At 39.0% G+C, this 27,966-nt stretch overlaps 2 protein-coding genes across 2 annotated transcripts in view; both read left to right on the forward strand.

Annotated features, from left to right (window-relative positions):
- Positions 1-10,754, forward strand: part of grm6b (glutamate receptor, metabotropic 6b) — a gene marked incomplete at its 5' end in the record, with an annotated part of 28,991 nt that extends 18,237 nt beyond the window's left edge. Inside the window, 4 exons of the mRNA XM_062986247.1 lie at positions 3,155-3,294; positions 3,560-4,183; positions 9,384-9,695; positions 10,037-10,754. Of these exons, the coding sequence (XP_062842317.1) occupies positions 3,155-3,294; positions 3,560-4,183; positions 9,384-9,695; positions 10,037-10,276 (1,316 nt within the window). The remainder of the gene's footprint in view (positions 1-3,154; positions 3,295-3,559; positions 4,184-9,383; positions 9,696-10,036) is intronic.
- A 9,751-nt stretch (positions 10,755-20,505) lies between these two features.
- mon1bb (MON1 secretory trafficking family member Bb) lies at positions 20,506-27,942 on the forward strand. The gene is made up of 6 exons (XM_062986387.1): positions 20,506-20,559; positions 21,652-22,312; positions 22,411-23,203; positions 23,940-24,087; positions 26,012-26,186; positions 26,262-27,942. Exons 2-6 carry the CDS (start codon positions 21,703-21,705, stop codon positions 26,279-26,281), a joined length of 1,746 nt encoding a protein of 581 aa, XP_062842457.1. The 5' UTR covers positions 20,506-20,559; positions 21,652-21,702; the 3' UTR covers positions 26,282-27,942.
- The last annotated feature ends 24 nt before the right edge of the window (positions 27,943-27,966 follow it).

Raw genomic sequence — 27,966 nt, forward strand, 5'->3', positions numbered from 1 at the left:
TTTTTTCTTTTATTTATTTTGGCTATTATTTGTTTTGTTGATTTCCTTTGTTTGTGCTTTTTAGTAGCTGTATTGTTTTGCCTTGATTAAGCATTCTGTATATTGGGTTCAGCTTCTCTGTCTTGCGGGAATGGGACTACACCTGCTGCTTTAGTGGCAAGGCATGTGCCGCCCTGTTACACTATCATTTTGGCAGCTTTTAATAGAGAATTATTTTAATTATTGAACATAATATCATGTTTTTTAAATAAGTAACATGTTAGATATTCAGATGTTCATTAAAACCACCTCCTTGTTTCCACACTTACTGTCCATTTTATCAGCTCCACTTACCATATAGAAGCACTTCTAGCAAGTTCTACAATTATTGACTGTAGTCCATCTGTTTCTCTACATAGCTTTTTAGCTTGCTATCACCCTGTTCTTCAATGGTCAGGACCCCCACAGAGCAGTTATTATTAGGTGGTGGATAATTCTCAGCACTACAGTGACAATGACATGGTGGTGGTGTGTTAGTGTGTTGTGCTGGTACGAGTGAATCAGACACAGCAGCGCTGCTGGAGTTTTTAAATACCATGTCCACTCACTGTCCACTCTATTAGACACTCCTACCTAGTTGATTCACCTTGTAGATGTAAAGTCAGAGACAATCAATCATCTATTGCTGCTGTTTGAGTTGGTCATCTTCTAGACCTTTATCAGTGGTCACAGGATGCTGCCCACAGGGCGCGGTTGGCTGGTTGGTGGACTATTCTCAGTCCAGCAGTGACAGTGAGGTGTTTAAAAACTCCATCAGCGCTTGACTTGACTTGACGTGTCTTATCTACTCATACCAGCACATGATCCAACACCCAAATAATACCTGCTCTGTAGTGGTCCTGGTAGAGTCCTGACCATTGAAGAACAGCATGAAAGGGGGCTTACAAAGCATTCAGAGAAACAGATGGACTACAGTAAGTAACTGTAGAACTACAAGTAGGGTTGGGCGGTATGACGGTATTATGGTATACCGCGGTATTTAAAAATGATGACGGTATTTAAAAATGGTGACGTATTTTTAAAAAATGTGAAGCGCCAAATTTCTGCTTCGGGTTTACCTTAAAAACGGAGACTTTAGGACATTCGCGCATCCACAGTAAGGGAGGGGTGGGAGGGGTAGGCGGTTGGAGCTCACTGATTGGTTGTGGAGGTGCTCACTAAGGTGATAACACAAAACTAGTGCGCGCTCTACATGGACGCGTTTTACGTCATCCTATGCGCGCTCCCGAGAAGGAGGCTGTTTGAAACCTTAGATGCCTTAATAAGCTGTAGTTCGGTATCTTAACATTTCAAGAACGAGTGAGCATCGGAAGTGTCCTTGGCTTAAAACATGGCTGACGGTGCGGAGAAACGGAATTATTTTCAAATGTAAATAAATGATTATTGATGATTATTTAACTTGTATAAACTTGCACATGTGTTTTTATTTGCAAAATCGAGCTTGTGAGTTGACATGCTTGCACACTGTGCTATCCCATCCCATTGGTTTGAATGGCAAAATGCTAACTGTTAGCTTAGTATAAGACAGCTCCGATATTAATATCAATGATGAACGATCATGAACATTTTGCTACCTTGCCTTAAATGTAGGCATAATTCAAACAACACTTCAATGAGAAAAAAGATTTATTTTAAAAGGAAACTACAGGAAAGAGACAGACTGGTTGCATTGCATTAAGTTTCATAAAAATCCTCTCTTGTGCAGAGATGTGTTTGTGCCTGTGTTTGTTTCTGCTTTAAAACATACACGCCATGAACCAATCAGATTTAACATCATTAAACGAGTTTTTTCTCAATTATTTATCATAATACTACTAGCGCTCTCTTTATCTGTGTGTGTGTGTGTGTCGCTCGCTCCCCGTGATAACTGCGCAGTTCTAATCGGCTGTATTTCACACACTCCGCTTCGCATCAGTAGACGGAATTAATCAGTCATTATAAAATAAAAATATATGTAGAGAGCTCCCTAGCTTTTCGAACACACCCTATATAACAGCTCCCAGAGGCGTGACTCGGGTTCCTTTAGTTCATTTTAAAGAGCCGTTCAATAGAATCGGATTGTTCGCAAGCGACCCATCACTAACAGACAGGCACGCCCCCTCCCCCTACGCGGTAATACCGTATACCGCGGTATTTTTTGATGACAGTGAGTATAGGGACAAGGAGGTGGTTTTAATGTTATGGCTGATTGGTGTATAAAGCTATTTTATACTGTGGTGTGGAATTGTAGGTTTGTTTGAACATAAATAATTACATGTGTTACGTCTTGGCTATATGAGTATTAAAAGAACAGGGATAGAACTGGTTCTCACAATAAGAGAAGCCATCCTTGTGGCTCTAAGGATATGTGCTACAAAATGTGGTTTAATAAGCGCTCTTAGGCAGTGGTCCCCAACCACCGGGCCGTGGGTCATTTATTACTGGGCCGCACAGAAAGAATAAATAATTAGAGATCGCTACATCAGCAATGAAAACACTACTTTTTTACAGGTGTTACTGTCTCCAGTAAACCCTAGGTGGGAGGAGCGTCTCGTTGCAGCAAAAAAAGCTAATTTGTGAGTAGCACAGTTATTCTATTTTAAATCCCCCCGCCCTGCCGGTCTGTGAAATGATATCTTATATGAAACGGGTCCGTGGTGCAAAAAAGGTTGGGGACCGCTGCTCTAAGGTATGTAGGGGCTGGTCTATTTTTTACTTTGTAGGCAAGCATCATTGTTTTAAATTGTATGTGAGCAGCTACTGTAAGCCAGTGAAGGGAGTGCAGTACTTAGGTGTGATGTGGAAGCACTTGTGGTAGTCTGATATTGGACATGAGAAGACCTGCCAGGGGGAGTTGTAATAGTCCAACCTCGAAATGTCAAGAGGCAGGATAAAAATCTAAATAAACAGATCTTAAACAAAAGTATAAACTGATTTTATTTTAGATAAAAATCTAAAAAAGAAAAAAGACCGGATCAGGCTAGTAACATAAGCTAAGAGGAACAACACCAAGGACTTGCATAGTTTTAGATCTGAGAGTTGTGTATGAAATGACTAGATCTTGGCATGGAGATATCCCTAGGAATATATACTGTATTAAGTTTCAGATAATTAGGTTTTACTATTGGTTTTACAGGCAGTGCGGGCACCCCGGTGATGTTTAATGAGAATGGAGATGCTCCAGGGTGCTATGATATCTTTCAGTACCAGCTTTCTAACACCACCAACCCAGGTTACAAAATTATCGGCCAGTGGACAAACCATCTTCATCTTAATGTAAGCATTTGTTAAATATTGTGTTCTTTAAAAGTTTAGGATATTTAAGACAGGCTATATATGTAAATTGTACTTGAATTGTATTGTAAAGTAACTGAATGTAATGTAAAATGTCGTATATAATGTTTTTCATAGTATTAAAAATAATAATTAAAAATTGTAATTATAATTAAAAATTGTAAAATAATTAAAAATGTAGCTTGTCTGGCTTTCAGAAGCTTATTTTTTACTTTTTAAATTGTTACCCTTTTTGTGTCTCTCAAAGGCAGAGAACATGCAGTGGCCTGGAGGAGAAAAACAGTTTCCATTATCTGTTTGCAGCTTTCCCTGTAAGTCAGGGGAGAGGAAAAGAATGGTGAAGGGTGTGCCATGCTGCTGGCACTGTGAACTCTGTGATGGCTACCAGTACCTCTTAGATGAGTTCAATTGTGGCACTTGCCCATTCAACCTGCGGCCCACTCCTAACCACATGGACTGTATACCCACGCCCATTATCAAGCTTGAGTGGAGCTCCCCCTGGGCCGTTATTCCTGTTTTTCTGTCTGTGCTCGGAATCCTGGCCACTACCGGTGTCATCATTACCTTCATCTGCTATAACGATACACCCATTGTTCGTGCCTCAGGCCGGGAACTCAGTTATGTGCTTTTGACAGGCATCTTCTTCATCTATCTTATCACTTTTCTCATGATTGCTGAGCCGAGCCCTGTGGTATGCGCCTTCCGCAGGCTGTTGCTTGGTCTTGGCATGTGCATCAGTTACTCAGCTTTGCTCACTAAGACCAACCGCATCTATCGCATATTTGAACAGGGCAAGAAGTCGGTGACGCCGCCCAAGTTCATCAGCCCCACTTCACAGCTCATAATCACCTTCAGCTTAAGCTCAGTTCAGGTCTGTGTCTCTTGCTGTAATAAGGAAACACTGACAACAGGTTATAGACTCTAGTGCGAGCATTTATTAACAGAACAAACAATAGCCAATGCAACAAATATCAATATGTATAAATGCTCAATATGTATAATAACCAGTAATAACAGTATGTGACAATGTTTGCTAAATGCTAATGCTAACCACTAAGTGCTTATACTAACTGCTACGTGTTAATGCCAGCTGCTAATGTACAAATGCTAAGTGCTAATGTGACAAGTGACTAAGAATGAACTAGATTTTAAATAAGAAAACTAACACCAAAAAATCTAGAAAATACAAACCTAATACTGTCTTTTATGGTGCACTGCTGAAATGCAGATAAGATTGAGGTGCTAATACTCAGGTGAGTGGAAATGCTGTGATTGCTCAACAGGGGGTAGAAAGAGGAAAATTGGTTGCTGGGAAACTTTGGTGGGAATTTTTGTTACAGAAGCCCCTCCTAGACATAGCTGTCGAGTTGCCAGATGCATTTGTAGCTGTTCCTTCTGGGGTCTGGGCGATGGAGTCAGTGACTATAGTCACTAACAGGTACTAAACTCTTTTAAGGGTTGCTTGCAGGAGCATGTTCCTTTGGACCATACAGTGTATCACAAAAGTGAGTACACCCCTCACATTTCTGCAGATATTTAAGTATATCTTTTCATGGGACAACACTGACAAAATTACACTTTGACACAATGAAAAGTAGTCTGTGTGCAGCTTATATAACGGTAAATTTATTCTTCCCTCAAAATAACTCAATATACAGCCATTAATGTCTAAACCACCTGCAACAAAAGTGAGTACACCCCTAAGAGACTACACCCCTAAATGTCCAAATTGAGCACTGCTTGTCATTTTCCCTCCAAAATGTCATGTGATTTGTTAGTGTTACTAGGTCTCAGGTGTGCATAGGGAGCAGGTGTGTTCAATTTAGTAGTACAGCTCTCACACTCTCTCATACTGGTCACTGAAAGTTCCAACATGGCACCTCATGGCAAAGAACTCTCTGAGGATCTTAAAAGACGAATTGTTGCGCTACATGAAGATGGCCAAGGCTACAAGAAGATTGCCAACACCCTGAAACTGAGCTGCAGCACAGTGGCCAAGATCATCCAGCGTTTTAAAGGAGCAGGGTCCACTCAGAACAGACCTCGCGTTGGTCGTCCAAAGAAGCTGAGTGCACGTGCTCAGCGTCACATCCAACTGCTGTCTTTGAAAGATAGGCGCAGGAGTGCTGTCAGCATTGCTGCAGAGATTGAAAAGGTGGGGGGTCAGCCTGTCAGTGCTCAGACCATACGCCGCACACTACATCAAATTGGTCTGCATGGCTGTCACCCCAGAAGAAAGCCTCTTCTGAAGTCTCTACACAAGAAAGCCCGCAAACAGTTTGCTGAAGACATGTCAACAAAGGACATGGATTACTGAAACCATGTCCTATGGTCTGATGAGACCAAGATTAATTTGTTTGGTTCAGATGGTCTCAAGCATGTGTGGCGGCAATCAGGTGAGGAGTACAAAGATAAGTGTGTCATGCCTACAGTCAAGCATGGTGGTGGGAATGCCATGGTCTGGGGCTGCATGAGTGCAGCAGGTGTTGGGGAGTTACATTTCATTGAGGGACACATGAACTCCAATATGTACTGTGAAATACTGAAGCAGAGCATGATCCCCTCCCTCCGGAAACTGGGTCGCAGGGCAGTGTTCCAGCATGATAATGACCCCAAACACACCTCTAAGACGACCACTGCTTTATTGAAGAGGCTGAGGGTAAAGGTGATGGACTGGCCAAGCATGTCTCCAGACCTAAACCCAATAGAACATCTTTGGGGCATTCTCAAGCGGAAGGTGGAGGAGCGCAAAGTCTCGAATATCCGCCAGCTCCGTGATGTCGTCATGGAGGAGTGGAAAAGCATTCCAGTGGCAACCTGTAAAGCTCTGGTAAACTCCATGCCCAGGAGAGTTAAGGCAGTTCTGGGAAATAATGGTGGCCACACAAAATATTGACACTTCAGGAACTTTCACTAAGGGGTGTACTCACTTTTGTTGCCGGTGGTTTAGACATTAATGGCTGTATATTGAGTTATTTTGAGGGAAGAATAAATTTACACTGTTATATAAGCTGCACACAGACTACTTTTCATTGTGTCAAAGTGTCATTTTGTCAGTGTTGTCCCATGAAAAGATATACTTAAATATCTGCAGAAATGTGAGGGGTGTACTCACTTTTGTGATACACTGTACATCTCCCAGTTTACCATAGTTCAGGAGAGCTCTTGCTGCATAGGTGGGAGCCCCATTTATTAAAAAAGCAGGTGCAAAGGGTGTCTTCAGTGACAGTGCAAGTAAATCCAGAAAAATATAGAGGTGGTATATATCCCAGGAAACACTAAAATGAAGGAAGACCAGAGAAACAGTGAATCAGATTATTCTGAAAACATACTCCATGTATGCTGTCTGTTACTGTAGTAACTCCATAGATATCCGTCCAGCTCTTTATTTAGCCTCTCCACCTGGCCATTAGATTCTGGGTAATGGCACTTCTGGATGGAGGTCCCTTCAATAAGCAGTAATTAGGGCATGTTTATTCCATCCACTATTAGCTGCCAGGGTGACAGGGTGCAGGTTTAACAATTCCTACCCGGACTCCCTGCCTTCTGAGGGATGGTCAGCAGTCTTAATAGTGGATTCAAGCTGATTATATGACTTTGTCTCCTTCCCCTGTTGTTTTCTCACAGATGTAGCTTACTGGTGTGCTCTGCCAGTTAACCTGCAAAATTCTCTGCAATAATCCCTCTATATAATCATCTGCATCCTCTGTCTCCATCATAATTTTTGGGCTTTGATATCAAAAATGGTGGTGGGACAGCAAGGAGATGGCTCACCTCACTTGATTGTACAGGAGGATTGACTTGGTTGGAGGTCAGTTGCTGTGGGAAGATGGTTAGCATTTGCTGTAGATTAGCCAGAACGTTCTCCAAACCAGTTGGTTCCACCTGTGTGATATCCTCCCAACTTGCAGTGTTTTTTGTAAATGGGTACAGCATTCTGTAATTAAAAACACTAATAACATGTTATAAACACTAGTGTAAGTATTTATTAACAGAACAAACAATGGACAATACAATAAATAACAAAAACACAAAGTAGCACCAAATAGACAAAGCATCACGCTAATATTAATATTCATGAAAACCCAGATGTTCAGTAGAGTGCTAAATATATATAAATAACCTGTGATTAAAAACTGTGACAATGTATGCTAAATGCTAACGCTAAGCACTGCAGCAGCACTGAAGTGGAAGCTCTGTAAATCTGGGGCGGAACTAGGGAAGGAGGTTGCTGGGAAACATAGTTTGTTACACTTGTTTTATATACACTTGCTTTAAAAAAATTTATAATACATACAGTGTATCACAAAAGTGAGTACACCCCTCACATTTCTGCAGATATTTAAGTATATCTTTTCATGGGACAACACTGACAAAATGACACTTTGACACAATGAAAAGTAGTCTGTGTGCAGCTTATATAACAGTGTAAATTTATTCTTCCCTCAAAATAACTCAATATACAGCCATTAATGTCTAAACCACCGGCAACAAAAGTGAGTACACCCCTAAGAGACTACACCCCTAAATGTCCAAATTGAGCACTGCTTGTCATTTTCCCTCCAAAATGTCATGTGATTTGTTAGTGTTACTAGGTCTCAGGTGTGCATAGGGAGCAGGTGTGTTCAATTTAGTAGTACAGCTCTCACACTCTCTCATACTGGTCACTAAAAGTTCCAACATGGCACCTCATGGCAAAGAACTCTCTGAGGATCTTAAAAGACGAATTGTTGCGCTACATGAAGATGGCCAAGGCTACAAGAAGATTGCCAACACCCTGAAACTGAGCTGCAGCACAGTGGCCAAGATCATCCAGCGTTTTAAAAGAGCAGGGTCCACTCAGAACAGACCTCGCGTTGGTCGTCCAAAGAAGCTGAGTGCACGTGCTCAGCGTCACATCCAACTGCTGTCTTTGAAAGATAGGCGCAGGAGTGCTGTCAGCATTGCTACAGAGATTGAAAAGGTGGGGGGTCAGCCTGTCAGTGCTCAGACCATACGCCGCACACTACATCAAATTGGTCTGCATGGCTGTCACCCCAGAAGGAAGCCTCTTCTGAAGTCTCTACACAAGAAAGCCCGCAAACAGTTTGCTGAAGACATGTCAACAAAGGACATGGATTACTGGAACCATGTCCTATGGTCTGATGAGACCAAGATCAATTTGTTTGGTTCAGACGGTCTCAAGCATGTGTGGCGGCAATCAGGTGAGGTGTACAAAGATAAGTGTGTCATGCCTACAGTCAAGCATGGTGGTGGGAATGCCATGGTCTGGGGCTGCATGAGTGCAGCAGGTGTTGGGGAGTTACATTTCATTGAGGGACACATGAACTCCAATATGTACTGTGAAATACTGAAGCAGAGCATGATCCCCTCCCTCCGGAAACTGGGTCGCAGGGCAGTGTTCCAGCATGATAATGACCCCAAACACGCCTCTAAGACGACCACTGCTTTATTGAAGAGGCTGAGGGTAAAGGTGATGGACTGGCCAAGCATGTCTCCAGACCTAAACCCAATAGAACATCTTTGGGGCATCCTCAAGCGGAAGGTGGAGGAGCGCAAAGTCTCGAATATCCGCCAGCTCCGTGATGTCGTCATGGAGGAGTGGAAAAGCATTGCAGTGGCAACCTGTGAAGCTCTGGTAAACTCCATGTCCAGGAGAGTTAAGGCAGTTCTGGGAAATAATGGTGGCTACACAAAATATTGACACTTCAGGAACTTTCACTAAGGGGTGTACTCACTTTTGTTGCCGGTGGTTTTGACATTAATGGCTGTATATTGAGTTATTTTGAGGGAAGAATAAATTTACACTGTTATATAAGCTGCACACAGACTACTTTTCATTGTGTCAAAGTGTCATTTTGTCAGTGTTGTCCCATGAAAAGATATACTTAAATATCTGCAGAAATGTGAGGGGTGTACTCACTTTTGTGATACACTGTACATTTAGTTAGTAGTACTGTAAGATGGTTTTTACAGTTCTTTTATATTAATGTGCTCTTATCCAGGTTCTATATGAAGTTTATTCTGACTAACACTTGTGTGTATTTTAATTTGAATCATTTCTCTACCAGCTGCTGGGGATTTTCATTTGGTTTGGTGTGGTTCCACCACACACAATTGTTGACTTTGAGGAGCTGCATCCCCCAAATCCTGAGCTGGCACGAGGGATCCTGAAATGTGACATGTCTGACTTGTCTCTCATTGGATGTCTTAGCTACAGCATGGTTCTAATGGTGACATGTACTGTGTATGCCATAAAGAGCAGAGGGGTTCCAGAAACATTTAATGAAGCCAAGCCTATCGGCTTCACAATGTATACCACCTGCATCATCTGGCTAGCTTTTGTGCCCATCTTCTTCGGAACATCTCAGTCTACAGAGAAGGTACGGCACTGTCTAGATATACAATAACTTTGATAATTTTATATTTTTGATAATAAAATTTTGATAATACAGTACAATAGCTTTTATTTGGTGTTACTTTCTTAAGATTTTTTCACATTTGCATGCATTTTGAATGTTACCAGCAACTTTTCTGTGCATACCCTATTACATCCACCCACAGCATCTACATCCACCCACAGCATCCACATCCACTCCAGTGCTTTTTAGTGGCTGGTGTAATAAAATAAAGAGTAATTAATGTTAATATGAGCTCTGACCATGTTGTGTAATGCTTAGCATGCCTGACATAGTGTCTCTTAATCTCTTCTCTCCTGAGCCAGATGTTCATCCAGACAACTACACTGACTGTGTCTATGAGTCTAAGTGCAACCGTCTCCCTGGGCATGCTTTATATCCCTAAAGTCTACGTGATCATCTTCCATCCAGAGCAAAATGTGCAAAAGCGAAAGCGCAGCTTTAAAGCTGTGGCACAGGCAGCTACAATGTCTTCACGCCTCTCTCAAAAATCCAGTGATAGGCAAAATGGAAGGAACGAAATGGACACTGACAGGTCTCAATAAATGCTGCAAGTGACTGTTTTATTAAATCTTGTTTTTAGCGTTTAAAGTCCTAAAGTTTTCACAGTGATGTTAATGTGCTTTTGGTTTTCCACTGTTTCTCTAGCTCAGGGGTTTTCAACCTTTTTAGGCATGCGCCCCCCTTCGTGTGCCAAGCGCGACTTGCGCCCCCCCTCGCGCCCCCCTCCCCTTGGTGAGACAGCGCTCAATCGCGTATGCCGAAAGCAGCTTCCTTCCGCCACGCCCCCTACCCTTGGTAAAACAGATGCCAAGCGCGGATTCCTCCACGCCCCCTTCCCCTTGATGAGGCACGGCTCACGCGCCCCTCCCCTTGGTGAAGCACGGCTCTATCTCGTGTGCCACCGGTTCGTAATAATAATCTCGTAATAATAATCCCCCCCCCCCCCCCCCCCTAATGTCCCCCAGACAAGTACTCCCACAGGTTGAAAACCCCTGCTCTAGCTAACAGGATATTGTAAGAAACTTAACAAAAATTGACTGTTGGTTGATGACAATTGACAGTAAATTGTTTGTAACAATCCAATTGTGTCCTGAAATAAATTATATAGGTTTAGGTTATGATATGAACTGAGAATGGCTATAGTCAAAATAATAATTTATCTAAAGTATAAAAATGACTTATACAGTGCCTTAAACATTAATTACTTAAACATTACTGTCACAAACTGGTTTATATTAATTTGACCAGAAACGTATTTAAAATTCTTAGCAAAAATTAAACTAAATTTTAAAAATAAATAATCACTTTCAAGGGTGTATTTTTCTAATTATTAGGAGGCACCAAACCCACCAAAACAGGAATGAATACAGTCTAAAAAGGCCCACAATTTGTATTTATTTTTGTATTTATTTATCTTTTGTCTTATCAGAGTGTAAGGCCTTCTACTGTGAGCTTCCCAAATGACTTTTATTAGTATGGTCCTGATTTCTGACTTGATTTCTGACTTGATTTAGACTTAACTTTAACTTAATTTGATTTATTCTATTTATATTTGCCATACTCAATCTCACAGTGTTTTGCAATTGACAGCACAGTAGTTGATCTAAATCTTTTATGTAGATTTCAACTCAGCAAATTACGGAAGTTGATAAACACTGGAATGAACCCTAATTTGAATATTTTTAAACAAAACAGTTGAGGAAAAAACTTGTTTCCCAATTCCCAAGTGGAACTGAACATTCATGTCCAATGTTGTTTCACAGACTAGCATGCTGGGTACTATCACTACTGTAGAGAAAATCTAAAAGAATTAATTAATTACTTTAGATTTTCTTGTGTAAAATGTCCCTGACTGCTGTTTACAACCACAGCCACAAATCTTTCTTTGAAATTTTAGCTCTCTTTAAAATTAAACTTTACCATTAAAATACTGTATCAGACTCACAAGCTATTCACAACAGTAAGAGTACAGTAAACACATGCAATCATACACATTGCCACATACTATTCCACATAGATCATTATATTAGACTTGAAATTAAAATACTCTGCTCTGGTCAAATTTTTCACTTTTTTCTATTTTATCTCTTTCTGGGAAATAATCTGTTGCAAGCAGACCTCACCTGTAAATCCAAATATGCACTGTCCAAAAAATTAAGGGAAAACTTAATTATCAAAGTATAATACCAAGTCAGTTACACTTTAGGGATATCAATCTGTATAGTTAGTAAGGATAATTGATTGTGAATCAGTTTCACCTGCTTTGGTGCAAATGAAAGTGACAAGAAGTGCACTGAAAAGGCAGCAGAAAGACAGCCTCCAAAAGGGAATGGTTTTGCAGAGGCTGGCCACAGACAAATACGCTCTTATCATCCTTCATGACTGATTCTTCTCTAGTTTTGCATTTTGTCAGTGTCCTTCTCACTACTGGAAGCATAAGGGGGCACCTGCTGCCCAATCAGACACAAATTGTCCAGCTCCTCCAGGATGGGACAACTAAAAGTGCAGTGCTGTGTTTCACAGCACAGTCTCAAGAACATGGAGGAGATACCATGACACGGGCCAATATACGAGGAAAGCTAAAGCTAGATCAGGAAGGAACAGGAGGAGCACTGCCGGAGATCTACAAAATGACCTCTAGTGGGCTACTGGAGTACATGTTTCTGACACTTTGGGAATGAGGGTGGCCTCTGGTGGGACCTGTGGTCACAACCCAGCACTATGCAGCTTGATTGGCATTCACAAGAGGACACTAGAGTCTGCAGGTCTGCCACTGGTGCCCTGTTTTCTTTAGAGAAGCAATTCACACTAAACATGTGAAATGAAAGAGTCTGGCAACACTGTGGTGTACATTATAGTGCATGCAACATTGTTCATTATAATAGTGGGTCAGTGATGATCTGGGTAGGGATTATTGAAGGGTCACACAAACCTCCACGTAATAGTCAACAATTGCTGTTACATACTGGGATAAAACCAGACCTTAGCCACTGTCACATCTTATGCTGGTGCAGTGAGCCCTGGGTTCCTCATGGTGCAGGACAGTGCCTGGCCTTATGTGTGTGTGTGTAGGCAGTTCCTGGACAACAAATTTGCATTGATGCCATTGACTGGCCCTCACATTCCCCAACCCTGAATACAAATGAGAACCTCTGGGACATTGTGTTTTAGTGCATCCAATGCCACTAAGTAGCGCCACAGACTGTCCAGGAGATCACTTTCGCCCTGACCCAGGTCTGGTATTAATACCCCAGGACACCATACGCCATCCCAACAGGAGCATGGCCAGACATTGTCGGGGGCATACAGTCACAGGGGAGCCATACACACTACTGAGTCACATTATGAGTCGCTGTGATGAAATTTTGAATTTTTCAGTGTGATTTTAAATCCAAGCCTCAATAGGTTGATGATATATATTTATATTTTTATCTGAATCTTTTGTTCATCAAGATCCAATGTATGATTTATGTTTCCTTAAACATTTGAGCAGTGTATAAAATATAATTATAAAATAGCTTCAAAATAAAGATTTTATTCTATTCTACACTAAGGGCCACAAGACCTCTAGTAAAAATTTTCTATTTTCTATTCTATTTTTTTTTTTATCTAATCAATGTTTAAATTGCAAATCCATAGGTTCATGAAAATCAGTCATTGATTTCTTTTTGTCATTCAGTAGTTGTTTCAAAACATTGGGGTTTAAGATTTGTAATGAAAAACATTGTGTTTAATTTATTTTAAAAAAGAAGAAAAAAAAGCAGAAGCATTTTTATTAGTGGTCTCAGACTTTTGGGGCCCCACCATATACTTATGTGGTTTGTAATCATTTTACATTTACATTTTCAGCATTTAGCAGACGCTTTTATCCAAAGCGACTTACACAATGAGCTGAACCATCATGAGCAACATGGTAAGTAGTGAGGAGAAGGATTATAGATTAAAGATTGTTTTCTGACTGACCCAAAGCTTACAGCACCACACACGCTTACAGCACCACACACACACACACACACACACACACACACACACAGTAACCCAACCCAGTGGATAAAATAACCCAGAGTGTAGTCTTACAAATGGGATGAATGCATGTTTCAACTTTTTTTTTATGATGTAACTGTTTTATATATTACACTTAAAAATAAATCTATGATCAAAAATGTAAAATAATTAAAGGGAGCTACATGTTTTTAAGGTGCTGTATAAATAATTTCAGTTTTACATTGATAGTGGCAATCTTTGTCCCACCTCCATAGTGCCATATTTCTGAGCTGTAAAACTGGTATCGTAAAAAAAAACTTTCAGAGAAATTAGAACTCCAAACACCAGCAGTTCTGCAAAGTGTTTTGATATGTGTTAATATGGAACACTTAATGTATATGGGCATGTGCCTTACATTTAATTCATTTTCAATTTAAAATCTTAATTCAGAAAATGAAAGTTTTAAAGTTTTTTAATCATTGACTTTCTTTTTGTGTATTTGCCTGTGAATGAATACATTTGACATTTTTGTTCGTCAATCTACAATTAATCATCAAAATAAATGAAAAACTGTGAAAAAGCATGTTTTCATTTCATCATTATGGTTGATTAAGTGTAGATTGATGGTTACAAATGGAAATTATTTCCATTCGATAGACCTGCACTAATTACTTATAAAATCAGGTCTGATCTTCTATGTGGTCTAATATACAAAATTAAAAACACAGAAATTTTTTTTTAACAATTATTTCAATTGCTTTATAATAACATTAATTACACTAAATACAACCCCAAATCAGAAAAAGTTGGGACAGCATGGAAAATGCAAATAATAAAAGAACACAGAGTTTCTTACATTTACTTTGACTTTTATTTCATAAAACAGACAGGATGAACCTGAGATATTTCATGTTTTGTCTGGTCAACTTTATTTAATTTATTAATAAACATCTATTCCTGCATTTCAGGCCGGCAACACATTCCAAAAAAAGTTGGGACAGTAAAGCATTTACCACTTTGTAATGTTGCCATTCCTTTTCACCACACTTAAAAGATGTTTCTCCACACATTCTCTATTGGGGACAGGTCAGGACTGCAGGTCAGTCCAGTACCCGTACCCTCTTCTTCTGCAGCCATGCCTTTGTAATGTGTGCAGCATGTGGTTTTGCATTGTCTTGTTGAAAAATGCATAGATGTCTTGAAGGCAGCATATGTTGCTCTAAGATCTCAATCCATCCTAGATGCCTCAGAGCCCAGAGAAGTCGATGCCGCTTCTGGAAATGTTTAACATAAGGCTTCTTTTTTGCACAGTAAAGTTTTAAGTGGCTTTTGTGCATGTAACTCTGTATTGTAGTGCTTGATTTGATTTGTAGTGTAGTGGTTTGCAGAAGTAATTCCCTGCCCATGTGGTTATATCAGCTATTGTTGAGTGGTGGTTCTTGATGCAGTGCTGTCTGAGGGATTGAAGATCACAGGCGTTCAGCTTAAGCTTGCACCCTTTACGCACTGAAATTCCTCCCGGTTCCTTGAATCATTTAATATATTATGCACTGTAGAGGGAGAAATATGCTAATTCCATCCAATCTTTCTTTGACGTACATTGTTTTTAAACATTTCAATAATTTTCTCACGCATTTGTTGACAAACTGGAGATCCTCTGGCCATCTTTGCTCATAAAAAACTCAGCCTTTCCTGGATGCTTCTTTTGTACCAAACCATGCTTACAATCACCTGTTGACATCACCTGTTTGGAATCACATCATTATTTAGTTTTTTCACCTCATTACTAGCCCTAAATTGCCCCTGTCCCAGCTTTTTTTGGAATGTGTTGCAGGCCTGAAATGCAGGAATGGAGGTATATTAACAAATTAAATGAAGTTGACCAGACAAAACATGAAATATCTCAGGCTCACACTGTAATCAAATAAAAGTCAAAGTAAATGTAAGGAACACTGCATTTTTATTGTATTTGCATGTTCCATACCGTCCCAACTTTTTCTGATTTGGGGTTGTACATAATTAAGTATGTTGTGCATATAATTCTTGTTTGTTTTACCTGGTAGATCCTCTTTTAGCAACAAGATACTTTATCTTTACTAATAAGACTTGTACAATGCTGTTTAAGACTATTCAGGGGTTACTTTAATATTCTTTTTATATCATGCATGCTTATATTTAATTTAAAAGTAGTTCAGCCACCACCTCACTAATGAAATACAGGGTTAAATTAAAAGCTTTACCACATGTAAAGATGCTATTAAATGAAATAATTGTTTGTCTGAATTTGATATATAATTAACAACTGTCATGGTTATTTAAATGCATGTATTTAATTGCTGTTTAATGTCTATATAGTGTAAATTTTGTGGCTTTGCTATTTGGTTGATAAAACAGTGGTATGTAAAGCAGCTTAATTTTGACTGTTCCTATTATAAAATCACTTAACTATATGTAAATCCACTTATTGCAATTGTCTATTTATTCTGTGCATAGAACCACTCAACCTTTTTGCTGTTTTTATTGGCTCCTTGTTCTATTTTTTGTAGCAATGCAAAGCCAGTGTTATCTGTAGCTTGAGCTTCTGACACTACATCTAGTGGCTTGAGAAACTATAGTTGTCACTTGCCTTGCTAGAGGAACACTTCTCCAGAATATTCAGTGACGCCATAATGTGACAACCCGCCAATCATCTTCTATTGCAGGAGCCACACAAACTCTCTCCAAATCGCCTTAACCATATACAGTACTCCAAATTTACATGCAAGCATACTTGACCGTTGTCCTTTTGTCTCTTCAGTTTTACTCTGTGCTGAAGCTCAATGATATACCCGAATCCAGGAGTGTAGCACAGTAACTGTGTCATCCATTTTCTCGTGTTTTTTCTCTAGCCAAAACATTGGATATTGTACTATAATGCAGTAAATGTTACCTACAGTGTTTGGTAATGAAGCACTCTAAGGTCATGATTATACTTGCCGTTAAGTAAGTGTATGTGTGTTAATTTAGTGCATTGTCCCTAAAAATCTCTACTTTTACTATGATATTTACTATGACATTGGCACATGACTTGTTTCAAGATGCTAATACGGAATTGGCACTGTTCTGCCCTCTAGTGGAGATCTATGGTAATGTAGAAGAGTTGACTATAAGGCAGAAGTTCAAGAGAGATACTGTATGTATACAAGTACTGTACATATTAAAACGAAACAACGTTCCTCCAGGACCAGGGTGAAACATAGAACAAAAAGTGCAATACAATACAATACACAGTGCAGATAAACAACAGTACAATAAATACAAAATACGTCGAATAAATGCTAAAACAAACATTGTCAAATAAATGCTAAAATAAATATCTTTGTATTGGGCAAATATGCTGATGTTGTGGTACTTTTTGCAGTGGTTAAATTAGCTTATATAGTATTCTGATGTATGTATGTACGATCTCTCTCTCTCGTAACTCCATACTACCTCTATAATATTCAGGTCTAGACCCTAGAGGCCAGTCCATGACTATCATTGTTCAGCTGTTTTCCACTCCAAATGTGATTTTACTGCATTGGCAGTGTGCTTGGGAATGTTATTAAAAAAATAAAACTATTCCCAATAAATTAAAACATTTAATCCCAATTAGGTGCTTTCAGAAGGAATGGCAGTATAAATTAAAGTCTCTCTGTACTTTTCAGCATTCATGATCCAATCAATTATTACCAAAATATTACCAACACCACAGGTAGAACTGCAGCCCCAAACCAGGACTGACCTGTCACCATGTATCACTGAAGGACGCAAACACGTCCATCTCTCTTTAATTCTTCTTCTCACATATTGTCAATGATTGGGCCCAATAATTCCAAACCTGGATTCGTCACTCCATAATACTTTTTTCCTCCGATCTTCATTCCAATATTTGTAAGCTTAGCCTTTCCACCCTGTTCCATTTCTGTACAAGTGGTTTCTTGGCTGCTACATTTCCAAAAAAAACATTCCTGAGCAAGCTTCTTCACTGTAGAAGGGTCAACTTGCCATCCCGATAAAGCTGCCAGATGCTAAACAAGGTCCGTGCTGGACTTCTTCTGGGCTCTCAATGACTCTTAACTCTTAAGAAACTTTTCAGCACATTCTGACATATTTTTCTTTTTTTAGCCTTCCAGTCCTTTAACAGCTTAAATACATCCTGAGTATCCAGTTTGTTTGCTGATTTCCTTTTAAGTGTGGTCTTGCTGATGTATTATTTTACGTTTGTCAAATTCTGTGATCTTTGGTGTTTTGAATGGAATGGTGTGATTGAAAATTTATCTTATTCATATTAGCAAGCTTCCAGTACATTATGCTCATTAAACATGTGTATGTAATGCTCAAGCATGTCTTGCACAAATCCGATGTAATTGACATTTTTCACAGAGATGAAATACTAGGACAACAAATACAGACGTTAGCAATGACAGTAATTCCATTCCATTTAGGTTTAGCAGAGCCAGGTTCACACTAAATACTTTACATTTTAATCTATAGAAACTGTTATTTGTCTTTTTTAAACATAATTCAAATTTCCTGGTTTTGTTGTTGTGTTCTAATAAAGAGACATACAGGGGTTGGACAAAATAACTGAAACACCTGGTTTTAGACCACAATAATTTATTAGTATGGTGTAGGGCCTCCTTTTGCGGCCAATACAGCGTCAATTCGTCTTGGAAATGACATATACAAGTCCTGCACAGTGGTCAGAGGGATTTTAAGCCATTCTTCTTGCAGGATAGTGGCCAGGTCACTACGTGATGCTGGTGGAGGAAAACGTTTCCTGACTCGCTTCTCCAAAACACCCCAAAGTGGCTCAATAATATTTAGATCTGGTGACTGTGCAGGCCATGGGAGATGTTCAACTTCACTTTCATGTTCATCAAACCAATCTTTCACCAGTCTTGCTGTGTGTATTGGTGCATTGTCATCCTGATACACGGCACCGCCATTGGATGCACATGGTCCTCCAGAATGGTTCGGTAGTCCTTGGCAGTGACGCGCCCATCTAGCACAAGTATTAGGCCAAGGGAATGCCATGATATGGCAGCCCAAACCATCACTGATCCACCCCCATGCTTCACTCTGGGCATGCAACAGTCAGGGTGGTACGCTTCTTTGGGGCTTCTCCACACCGTAACTCTCCCGGATGTGGGGAAAACAGTAAAGGTGGACTCATCAGAGAACAATACATGTTTCACATTGTCCACAGCCCAAGATTTGCGCTCCTTGCACCATTGAAACCGATGTTTGGCATTGGCACGAGTGACCAAAGGTTTGGCTATAGCAGCCCGGCCGTGTATATTGACCCTGTGGAGCTCCCGACGGACAGTTCTGGTGGAAACAGGAGAGTTGAGGTGCACATTTAATTCTGCCGTGATTTGGGCAGCCGTGGTTTTATGTTTTTTGGATACAATCCGGGTTAGCACCCGAACATCCCTTTCAGACAGCTTCCTCTTGCGTCCACAGTTAATCCTGTTGGATGTGGTTTGTCCTTCTTGGTGGTATGCTGACATTACCCTGGATACCGTGGCTCTTGATACATCACAAAGACTTGCTGTCTTGGTCACAGATGCGCCAGCAAGACGTGCACCAACAATTTGTCCTCTTTTGAACTCTGGTATGTCACCCATAATGTTGTGTGCATTGCAATATTTTGAGCAAAACTGTGCTCTTACCCTGCTAATTGAACCTTCACACTCTGCTCTTACTGGTGCAATGTGCAATTAATGAAGATTGGCCACCAGACTGGTCCAATTTAGCCATGAAACCTACCACACTAAAATGACAGGTGTTTCAGTTATTTTGTCCAACCCCTGTACACCGATCAGCCATAACATTAAAACCACCTCCTTGTTTCTACACTCACTCTCCATTTTATCAGCTCCACTTACCATATAGAAGCACTTTGTAGTCTCAATTACTGACTGTAGTCCATCTATTTCTTCTATATGGTAAGTGGAGTTGATAAAATGGACAGTGAGTGTAGAAACAAGGAGGTGGTCATAATGTTATGCCTAGTCGGTGTATTTATATATTGTCAATAAATCTAAACAATACATTTAATGGTGGCCTTAGACTTTTGCATAGTATTGTGTGTAAACAATAAGTTGTATTTTTTTAAATAACTATAAAACTACTTTAATTAATTGTCCTCTTACCTCCAGCTGAACCGGTCAAACTACATCTTTATTTAATATTTATTATTACTAATTTTACCATGATGGTGATTTGCTAACACAAAATATGTTTACATAAAGGAGTCATTGTAGAGTACTGTTATAACTACATATTCTTATTATTTCTGTACACACAAAATAATTTGTCATTGCCTATTTTATATGCAAAAAAGTATTTAAATAAAGCTTTTATTTTGTATTTACCACCCGGAAGTCACCTGCAGTGACGCTTGTTTGTGCTAAACGTGTCTGAACGGTAGAGCAAGTCCCTCTGTACACACACAAACAAACAAAACGAAACGTTTAAAATGTCTGCAGTAAACAGTAGGCTGATCTAGCAAATTCACTTATGATACAGTGGATTGTCAACAGAGATAATCAAATTTGCCGAACGTTTGGTGCACAGCTAGGTGGCTAATTTATTAGCCTCAAGTGTTGACATCGTTGACGCCGGTAAATTTTGTTTAACCGTTTCCGTTCAGATTTTGGCTCATGGGAAAGACATTTTTCTTCTATCATAAAAGCTGCGGCGCTTACGATGTACAGAAAATAGACTTACAGATCAGTAGACCTAATTAACGTGTATATATAGTTATTTACAATTGTGGAATGTATATATCGCTAATTATACTATGTCGACGAAGGTACGTATGAAAGTAAAGCAACAGTGTTCAGTACAGACTTCCTACACTGTATTGTAAGCTAATTGTAGTCTGTTGACCAATAGTGTTCGTTTTAAGCACTGCATGCAGTTCTATAGTTTAAGTCAAAACTTACGTCTCAAACAATATTAATGTTTTGGAGTGACCTAGTTCTCAAATAATAAACACAAATAATCACTGTTTACAGTTGTGGTAAGCAGAAACTTGCTTAGCATGTCAAACCTTGAATGCCGATGTGCTACTTAAGTTCAGAGTACTTCAGTATGCTCTCCAAATACCAGATGTCAATCTTAAAAAGTACTTTTATTATAGGTTAGAGTAGCAGATTTGCAACATAACTGTGCAGCGGACATAATCTGCAGCATTTTTGTAATGCAATTATTTTAATGTGGACCAAGGTAGATGTAATACAAGACGATAAACAGGTCTGCTATGAATTAGAAACTGCTAAAACATGAATAAAACTGTCCACAATCAGGCAAGTTTTACATCATCATGGATTTAGACATTGCCGATTGCCAATGATCCATGTATATTGGTTTAATGCTATTTTAAGTAAAACGTAGAACCTACGTTTTCAGCAGCCATGATTTTGGTAAATTTTCTGATTTTCTTGTCATTAAATAAAAAACAAATATAATTTTGGACCACAGTAGACCGTCACATGAAACCTTGTTGTCACATGGATATATAAAAATAGTAGAACCCAATGCCGACCAGAACGATCCGCAGTGGCAAACTCTAATACACCTTAATTAGAACCAAACATAGATACAATTATCTTTTCTACCAAAAGCCAACCATTTAAAAACACATTTTTTTCTTGTAATTTCATTTTTGGTAACTACTCATAATAAACTGAGCAAAAGAGCATGAATTCTCATTTCTGTGGTGAGCAAATCAGCTTAGACAGTTTGCATTGACATTTTTGTGTTGGCATGGATGGATGCAAAATAATAATTATAATTAATACATAACTCTTTAATAAAGGAAAACTGTATCGCACACTGTCACCTTACATATCTAAGTGGATTTTACAGCATTATATTTCTTAATACTTTTTCTTTTTTGCAGTACATGGTATGTTGTTATGAATAAAAGGATTTGAGAGGCCTGTATTTCAAAATGGAGGCAGGTGCTCCTTCCACATGCCCTAATCAAACAGATACAAATGTACTGTTATCTGAAAATCATACTGATCACATCACAGAGAATGTTTGTGCTGAGATGGAAGACCACAGGACTGTTCCAAATCCTATAGGCTGTACAGAAGAGGTAAACATGTCAAACAATACCTTAAAACATGTAAACCTGAAAACCCTTCTTGAAGACATCCAAAAGGAAGATGCTGTTGGGATAGACAAAACGGGTCATGTGGATGTTTCAGAAACTGAATCTGGTAAAGTCTCTGAGGACATCCACCATGATGATTCAGGTGAATATGTCTTGCCAATGTTAGCCCAATGCAAGCTAGAGGAACAGTCTATAAGCACAAAGGAGATGTCTCTCCCTCTTGAAGAAACTCCTTCAGAGGCTTTCTGTCAACGGTATGAGGATATTACAACAGAGAGCTGGCGACAACACAGGAAGCATGTGTTTGTTCTGAGTGAGGCTGGGAAACCCATCTACTCCCGCTATGGTAGTGAGGAAGCCCTGTCCTCCACCATGGGCGTCATGATGGCTCTGGTGTCCTTTATTCAAAGTGGAGATAATGTTATTCGTTCTGTCTACTCAGGTATTTCTCTTACTTACTACATCACACTGAATTTTAAAAACAGTGCTGCTGTTTAACAGTCTGATTTCCTTTTGCTGTCTGATCCTCTTGTGCTTTAGATGAACATACAGTGGTGTTTATGCAGCAAGGGCCACTGGTGCTGGTCAGTGTCTCTAGCAGTCATCAATCTGAGCAACAGCTACGCAGTGAACTGCTTTATGTCTATAACCAGATTGTGAGCATGCTTACTCAAGCCAGCATCACCCGCATCTTTGAGCACAAGAAGAACTACGATCTACGCCGTCTGCTTGCAGGCTCAGAGAAGATTCTAGATGGTTTGTTAAACCTAGTTGACTCAGACCCTAGCTTCTTGCTCTCAGCTGTGCACTGTCTGCCTATGGCTTCTTCATTCAGGGACTCCCTTAGCCATATACTGCAGAAAGCCATTACCCCTAACTTGGTCTTTTCTATTCTCATTGCCAAAAACCAGTTGGTCACCATAGTCCAGGAGAGGATGGTGATTGAGGATGCTAAGCTAAACCCATCTGACCTTCACCTGCTGCTCAACCTCATCAGGGCCTCCTCAGCCTTTCAGTCTGGCGAGATTTGGACCCCTATTTGTCTTCCCAGCTTTAATCCTGACTGTTACTTTTATGCATACATATCCTACCTGGATCCACCTGAATGCACAGTTTGCTTGCTACTGCTCTCCACAGACAAGGAAGCATTTTATTCAGTGGCAGAGTGTAAAAGGAAGATTGAGGCAGCTATGCAGGCCCAGAACGCTCTGAGTGTCATTGCCAAAGCTCAGTCTTACAGTGTAAGCCAGTTGGGAGTGTCTGATCTCCAGCACTTTATGTACAAGCCTTTTGATGTTCCAGACAACCACCGTCAGCTTACACAGTTCACCAGGTAAATCCAATAGGCTTCATTCAAATATAGTAATTAATTATTCCTAAATTATCTGCTAGAAGGCAATGCCTGTTTTATGAACAATTTAGAAATTTAGTTTTAGGAGCAATTTAAAGTGCTTAGCAATTAGTAAGAACAGTTAAAATTCCAAGTAAATGGACTTTGAGAAAAGTGCATTGAGAAAAGTTAATAAAAATATAAACTACATTTTCAGAGAAGTTGTGGCATTTTGTAATGCAATTATTTTTTATTGTCTTTAATTATCTAACTGACAAGTTATACAAAGAAATGACTTAATTTTTTGTAATGCCAACCAACTTGATTGTATTATGTAAATATATAAATGGTTTTTCGTGCCAAAAAGCAAAGGACCATCCAGTCTGTTATCTGCAAAAGATAACAAAGGCAAATCCATTATGCTTTGGCATGGATAACTTGGCATATGTGTGATGGTACCATTGATGTGGAAGCATATATTTTAGAGAAACATATGCTGCCAACACATTTCTTATTCAATACCAATACTAAGATTTTCTTGAGGGACCATTTGCTCTCCAGATTAACTATTTTTCAAAACTATTCGTCATACACATGCAGCAAATGTAGGCAGGCATAATTCTGAGTTACTTTAATAAGGGCTACATTGTAATCGAAAGATGACTAAGTTGAGCTAAATATTATTTTGAGTGAAAACCTGACCTGTTGGGTTTAATGTCTGTTTGCTTATGGTTCTTAGCCCAGAGATCGAGGCTCCTTACATCACTGAGGAGGAGAAGATGCGACTACTGGACCTTTACAGAAACTTGCACAGCCGCATCCACAGCACCTCAAGACCTCTTAAACTCATCTATCATGTGGCTGAGCGAGAGACTCTTCTAGCCTGGGTATGACATTAATAATAACATTAAAAACACATGTGTTTTTATGCAATTTTATATAGCAAGATGGTTATTTACCCATTTCTTCTTTCTCCTCATTGAGACATATTCCAGGCTGTAAGGTCTAGGTGGGGAGAATAACAGTCCAGTATCTGAACTATTCAAAGCCTTATAAACTAAACACTTTCAAATTTAAAGACATTTGAATGTGGAAACCACTTTTAAAGTTTAAATACAGACTGTCCAAAGTTGCACAGTGGGATTGGGGGGTACTAACTATGTAATGATTTTGTTCTAAAGTTTCTTCCCATGCTAACTAAGGTTCAGGAACTTGTAATTAAAATAGTGCAACTTCTTGCTTGATATTATAGATCAGACCAGCACTTCTAGTTTAGAATAGATTACACAGGAAACCATCTCTGCCAACTTCAATTTAAAAATCCTATATAGGCTGCTCTAAAGTAGTGACTACTGTGGTAAGTTCATTATTATGTAACATTTTGTACATAATATGCTACATCTTGTAAAATATAGCTTGGTACCTCTGATGCTTTAGCAACAGAAGAGGTTGCCTTTTGTAACATAGGTTTTGTCTTTTAGACAGTACCAGGGAAACATTTAAATGAGGATTTAAGGTGTTGCATCTTGTTCTACCTAAGATTAGAACAAAATACAGTTTATTATTTTATTTTACTTAGATTCACTTGCATAACAGTGTTGCATAACATCACTTCAATTATTGCAAATAATTTAGTACTTCACCATATGCTGTTCATAATATTGTTAAAAGGCTCAGGGAATCAGGAGAGATCTTAGTCCACATAAAAAATGTGACCTTTGTGTTTTCAGATGGTATTGCATGAGTAGCGTCATAGTACTAATAAATAAAGCCACTGTATATGTATGAAGGTACCACTGACGTTGTGTTATATTGGGAATTTAAAAAGACACTGCCATCAAGGCGGCTTCTTTTTCTGGGAAGTCCATGATTATTTCAGCAAGACGATGTCAGGCCTCATTCTGTACATAATACAACAGTGTGGATTTGTAGACACCGTATTCGTGTGTTTGTTTGGCCCCCCTGCAGTTAAGATTTGTTTCCTATCGATGTATGGTGCAACATAAAGAGAAGAATCAGACAACAGTGATCAGCTAAAGTCTAAAATTCTACTTGCAAAATTGCAACAACTGCTGTCTTTAGTTCTCAAACCATTAAAAAGTCCCATTAATAGGAAAACTGATAAAACATGGGGTAACACCTCTGTCCCAAGATCTTTTGGATTGTGTTGCAGGCATTAAATTATAAATGTGTTTATATTTACAACATCCTATAAAGTTTATACGAATGAAATTGATCTGTAAAAACACCTGGGATCTTTCTACTTTTATCAGTTAAAGAAAAATTAACAAGAGAATTAGCAAATCTCAGATTCTTCTTTTTATTGTGTTTTACAAAACATTCCAACTATGTTGGAAATGGGGTTTGTAAGTCTATTACTAAATGGGAAGAAATTAGATCCATATTCTTCACTTGCGTGCATATTATTTTGTTTTTAGGAAAAAAAGGCAATGTTGAAAACCCAAAATTTTCATAGTGCATTTGCCTAAAAGCAAAAAATGACACTTACTGATTAATGCAAATAGAATCCCATATAGTGCCACACCCCTACCTCTGCATACTGCTGGTTGTCAAGTTTGTTTTAGTTATGATTAATTAAAATCTTATTTGTTATAAAAGTATTGGTAATTGTCTAAAGGTTTTTAACTGTTGCCCAGGCTTTTAAAAGCATATTATTCTTAAATGTTAATGCATGTTTGCAGCCCTGGAGACTCACCCCCACTAATAAAAAGGTTAATTACAATTTTCATTAAAACTGGTGTAAGCAAATTGTATAATTTTAATTTGGATTTTCTATAATTTTGTCTGCAGGTTACAAGCAAATTTGAGTTGTACACTTGCTTTAGCCCCCTTGTTACTAAGACCTGTGCCATTAACGCCATCACAAAACTGCTGCGGTGGGTAAAGAAGGAGGAGGACCGTCTCTTCATTCGCTACCCCCCAAAGTACTCAACCACTCCTAACCCATCTAAAAGCTCTAGAGGAGGTAAGAGTGCCACTCTGTGCAGATAACGGCATGATTTCTTTTTTGTTCTATCTGACCCACAAAACTCTGTTTCAGATGCATATGGATCAAGCTGATCTTCACCACACCTATATAAAACAAAATTTCCATATTTAAGTAGCAACATCTTAACTTAATTACCTTAAGTAATTTATTATGAATTATGTGTTAAAACACTTGTCCTATTTTGGAATGTTTATAGATGTTGAAATCATGTAGGTAAATATAATCTTATAATATATGTTGTGACTGGGCTAGATTTTGTATATTGTTTTTATGAATATCTTGCATCAGATAGTCTCAGCAAGCCAGGTCGAGCTTGTAAGCATTTCTGAATTTAGGCCCTATGGGTCTTTTCATGGTCTTACTTCTGTTTTAGATTTAGTTCCATTTGGGCAGCAGGTTAGGTTTGTTGAAATAACTGTGAAATTGTGGTACTGCTACATTTAGGTACTGCTTCCTGGATTGCCTGAAAACTGTGGTTGAGGGTTAACCTAAGTAAAATCTTCGGTCCTGAGGCCAGAAATAGAATAATCCAGTTGGCTGATCATGTCAGATTACTTTCTGCTTAACTATTCATTGAAGCAAGAGATGGAACAGTTCATGGAACTGATTAAGCATAATGACATGTGTGAGGGCATAAAACACAAGTGACTAAAACTCACACGAATCCTGAATTAATTAGGTCTCTTTTTGGGGAACTTTGACTAAAAGGCTTTGCACAAACTTATAGTGGCAACCAAAAGAAATGTACTAAATAAATAATATATTAATTAAATAAATGCTTTCAAGTACAAGAGCTGAACTTTACCAGTTTTTCGAAAAGCATGCGACCTAAAATAGTTTGTTCAATAAGCAAATTAATTAGCAAATTTCTTTTGTGTTTGTGATTGTTTATGAAAGATAGCATTAGTAGGTTTGTTAGAAAAACCTTCTAGGGTAACATCCTTCTTTAATGAGGCCATAAACAATACCAAATAAGGAGAGGCTATGTACATGCCTTTGTAATGTGTGCAGCATGTGTTTTTACATTGTCTTGTTAAACAATTTATGGACGTCCTTATGAAAGACTGGGTTGTCTTGAAGGCAGCATATGTTATTCTAAAATCGCTATGTACCTTTCTGCATTAATGCTGCCATTACAGAAATGTAACAAGAAGTGTTACCTTTGTCAGGGGCACTGGCTTTTGGATTTGTTGCTGATCAGTCTGGATCCTCAATTTTGTCTTTGGTCCAGAGCACACGGCATCCATTTCTTCTCAAAAAGGTCTGAAATACTGATTTGTCTGACCACTATACACATTTCCACTATGTGATCCATCCCTGATGCCCCAGAGCTCAGAATACTCAGCACTTTTTTTGGACAAGTTTTGGAATGGCCCAGTCACAACCCAGGCCTAAATCTAATTGAATGGTGTGGTGTAACCTGTAGAGGGCTGTGCACAGAGGAGGCAATCTGACAAATATGAAGCACTATCACAGTGGGCAAATCAAGATGTACCATGCTGATTGACTCCTACCCAAAAAGACTGAGTGCTGTTATTAATATCGAAAGGTGCGTCAACAAAGTCACATTACCAGTAACAGGTTTGTTGAGAGATAATTATTTTAAAGTACTGTAGAATAAACAGCCTGGGGCATGTTTTCATAAGGTGTAATGTTGGTAAGAGGTCATGTTATGTACCATGGTCATACTATACTACTGTCATATTCAACAATAAAGAATGTCTTTAACAAAGGCTGTTTATTACAATGCATATTT

The sequence above is a fragment of the Trichomycterus rosablanca genome, chromosome 24, assembly GCF_030014385.1.
Source record: "Trichomycterus rosablanca isolate fTriRos1 chromosome 24, fTriRos1.hap1, whole genome shotgun sequence".
In the NCBI taxonomy this organism is placed as follows: Eukaryota; Metazoa; Chordata; class Actinopteri; order Siluriformes; family Trichomycteridae; genus Trichomycterus; species Trichomycterus rosablanca.

Coding starts and splice junctions, on each gene's coding strand:
- mon1bb (XM_062986387.1), top strand. CDS start 21,703: ATGGAGGCAGGTGCTCCTTCCACATGCCCTAATCAAACAGATACAAAT. Junction 23,204..23,939: donor CAGCTTACACAGTTCACCAG/GTAAATCCAATA, acceptor TATGGTTCTTAG/CCCAGAGATCGAGGCTCCTT. Junction 24,088..26,011: donor GAGAGACTCTTCTAGCCTGG/GTATGACATTAA, acceptor TTTTGTCTGCAG/GTTACAAGCAAATTTGAGTT.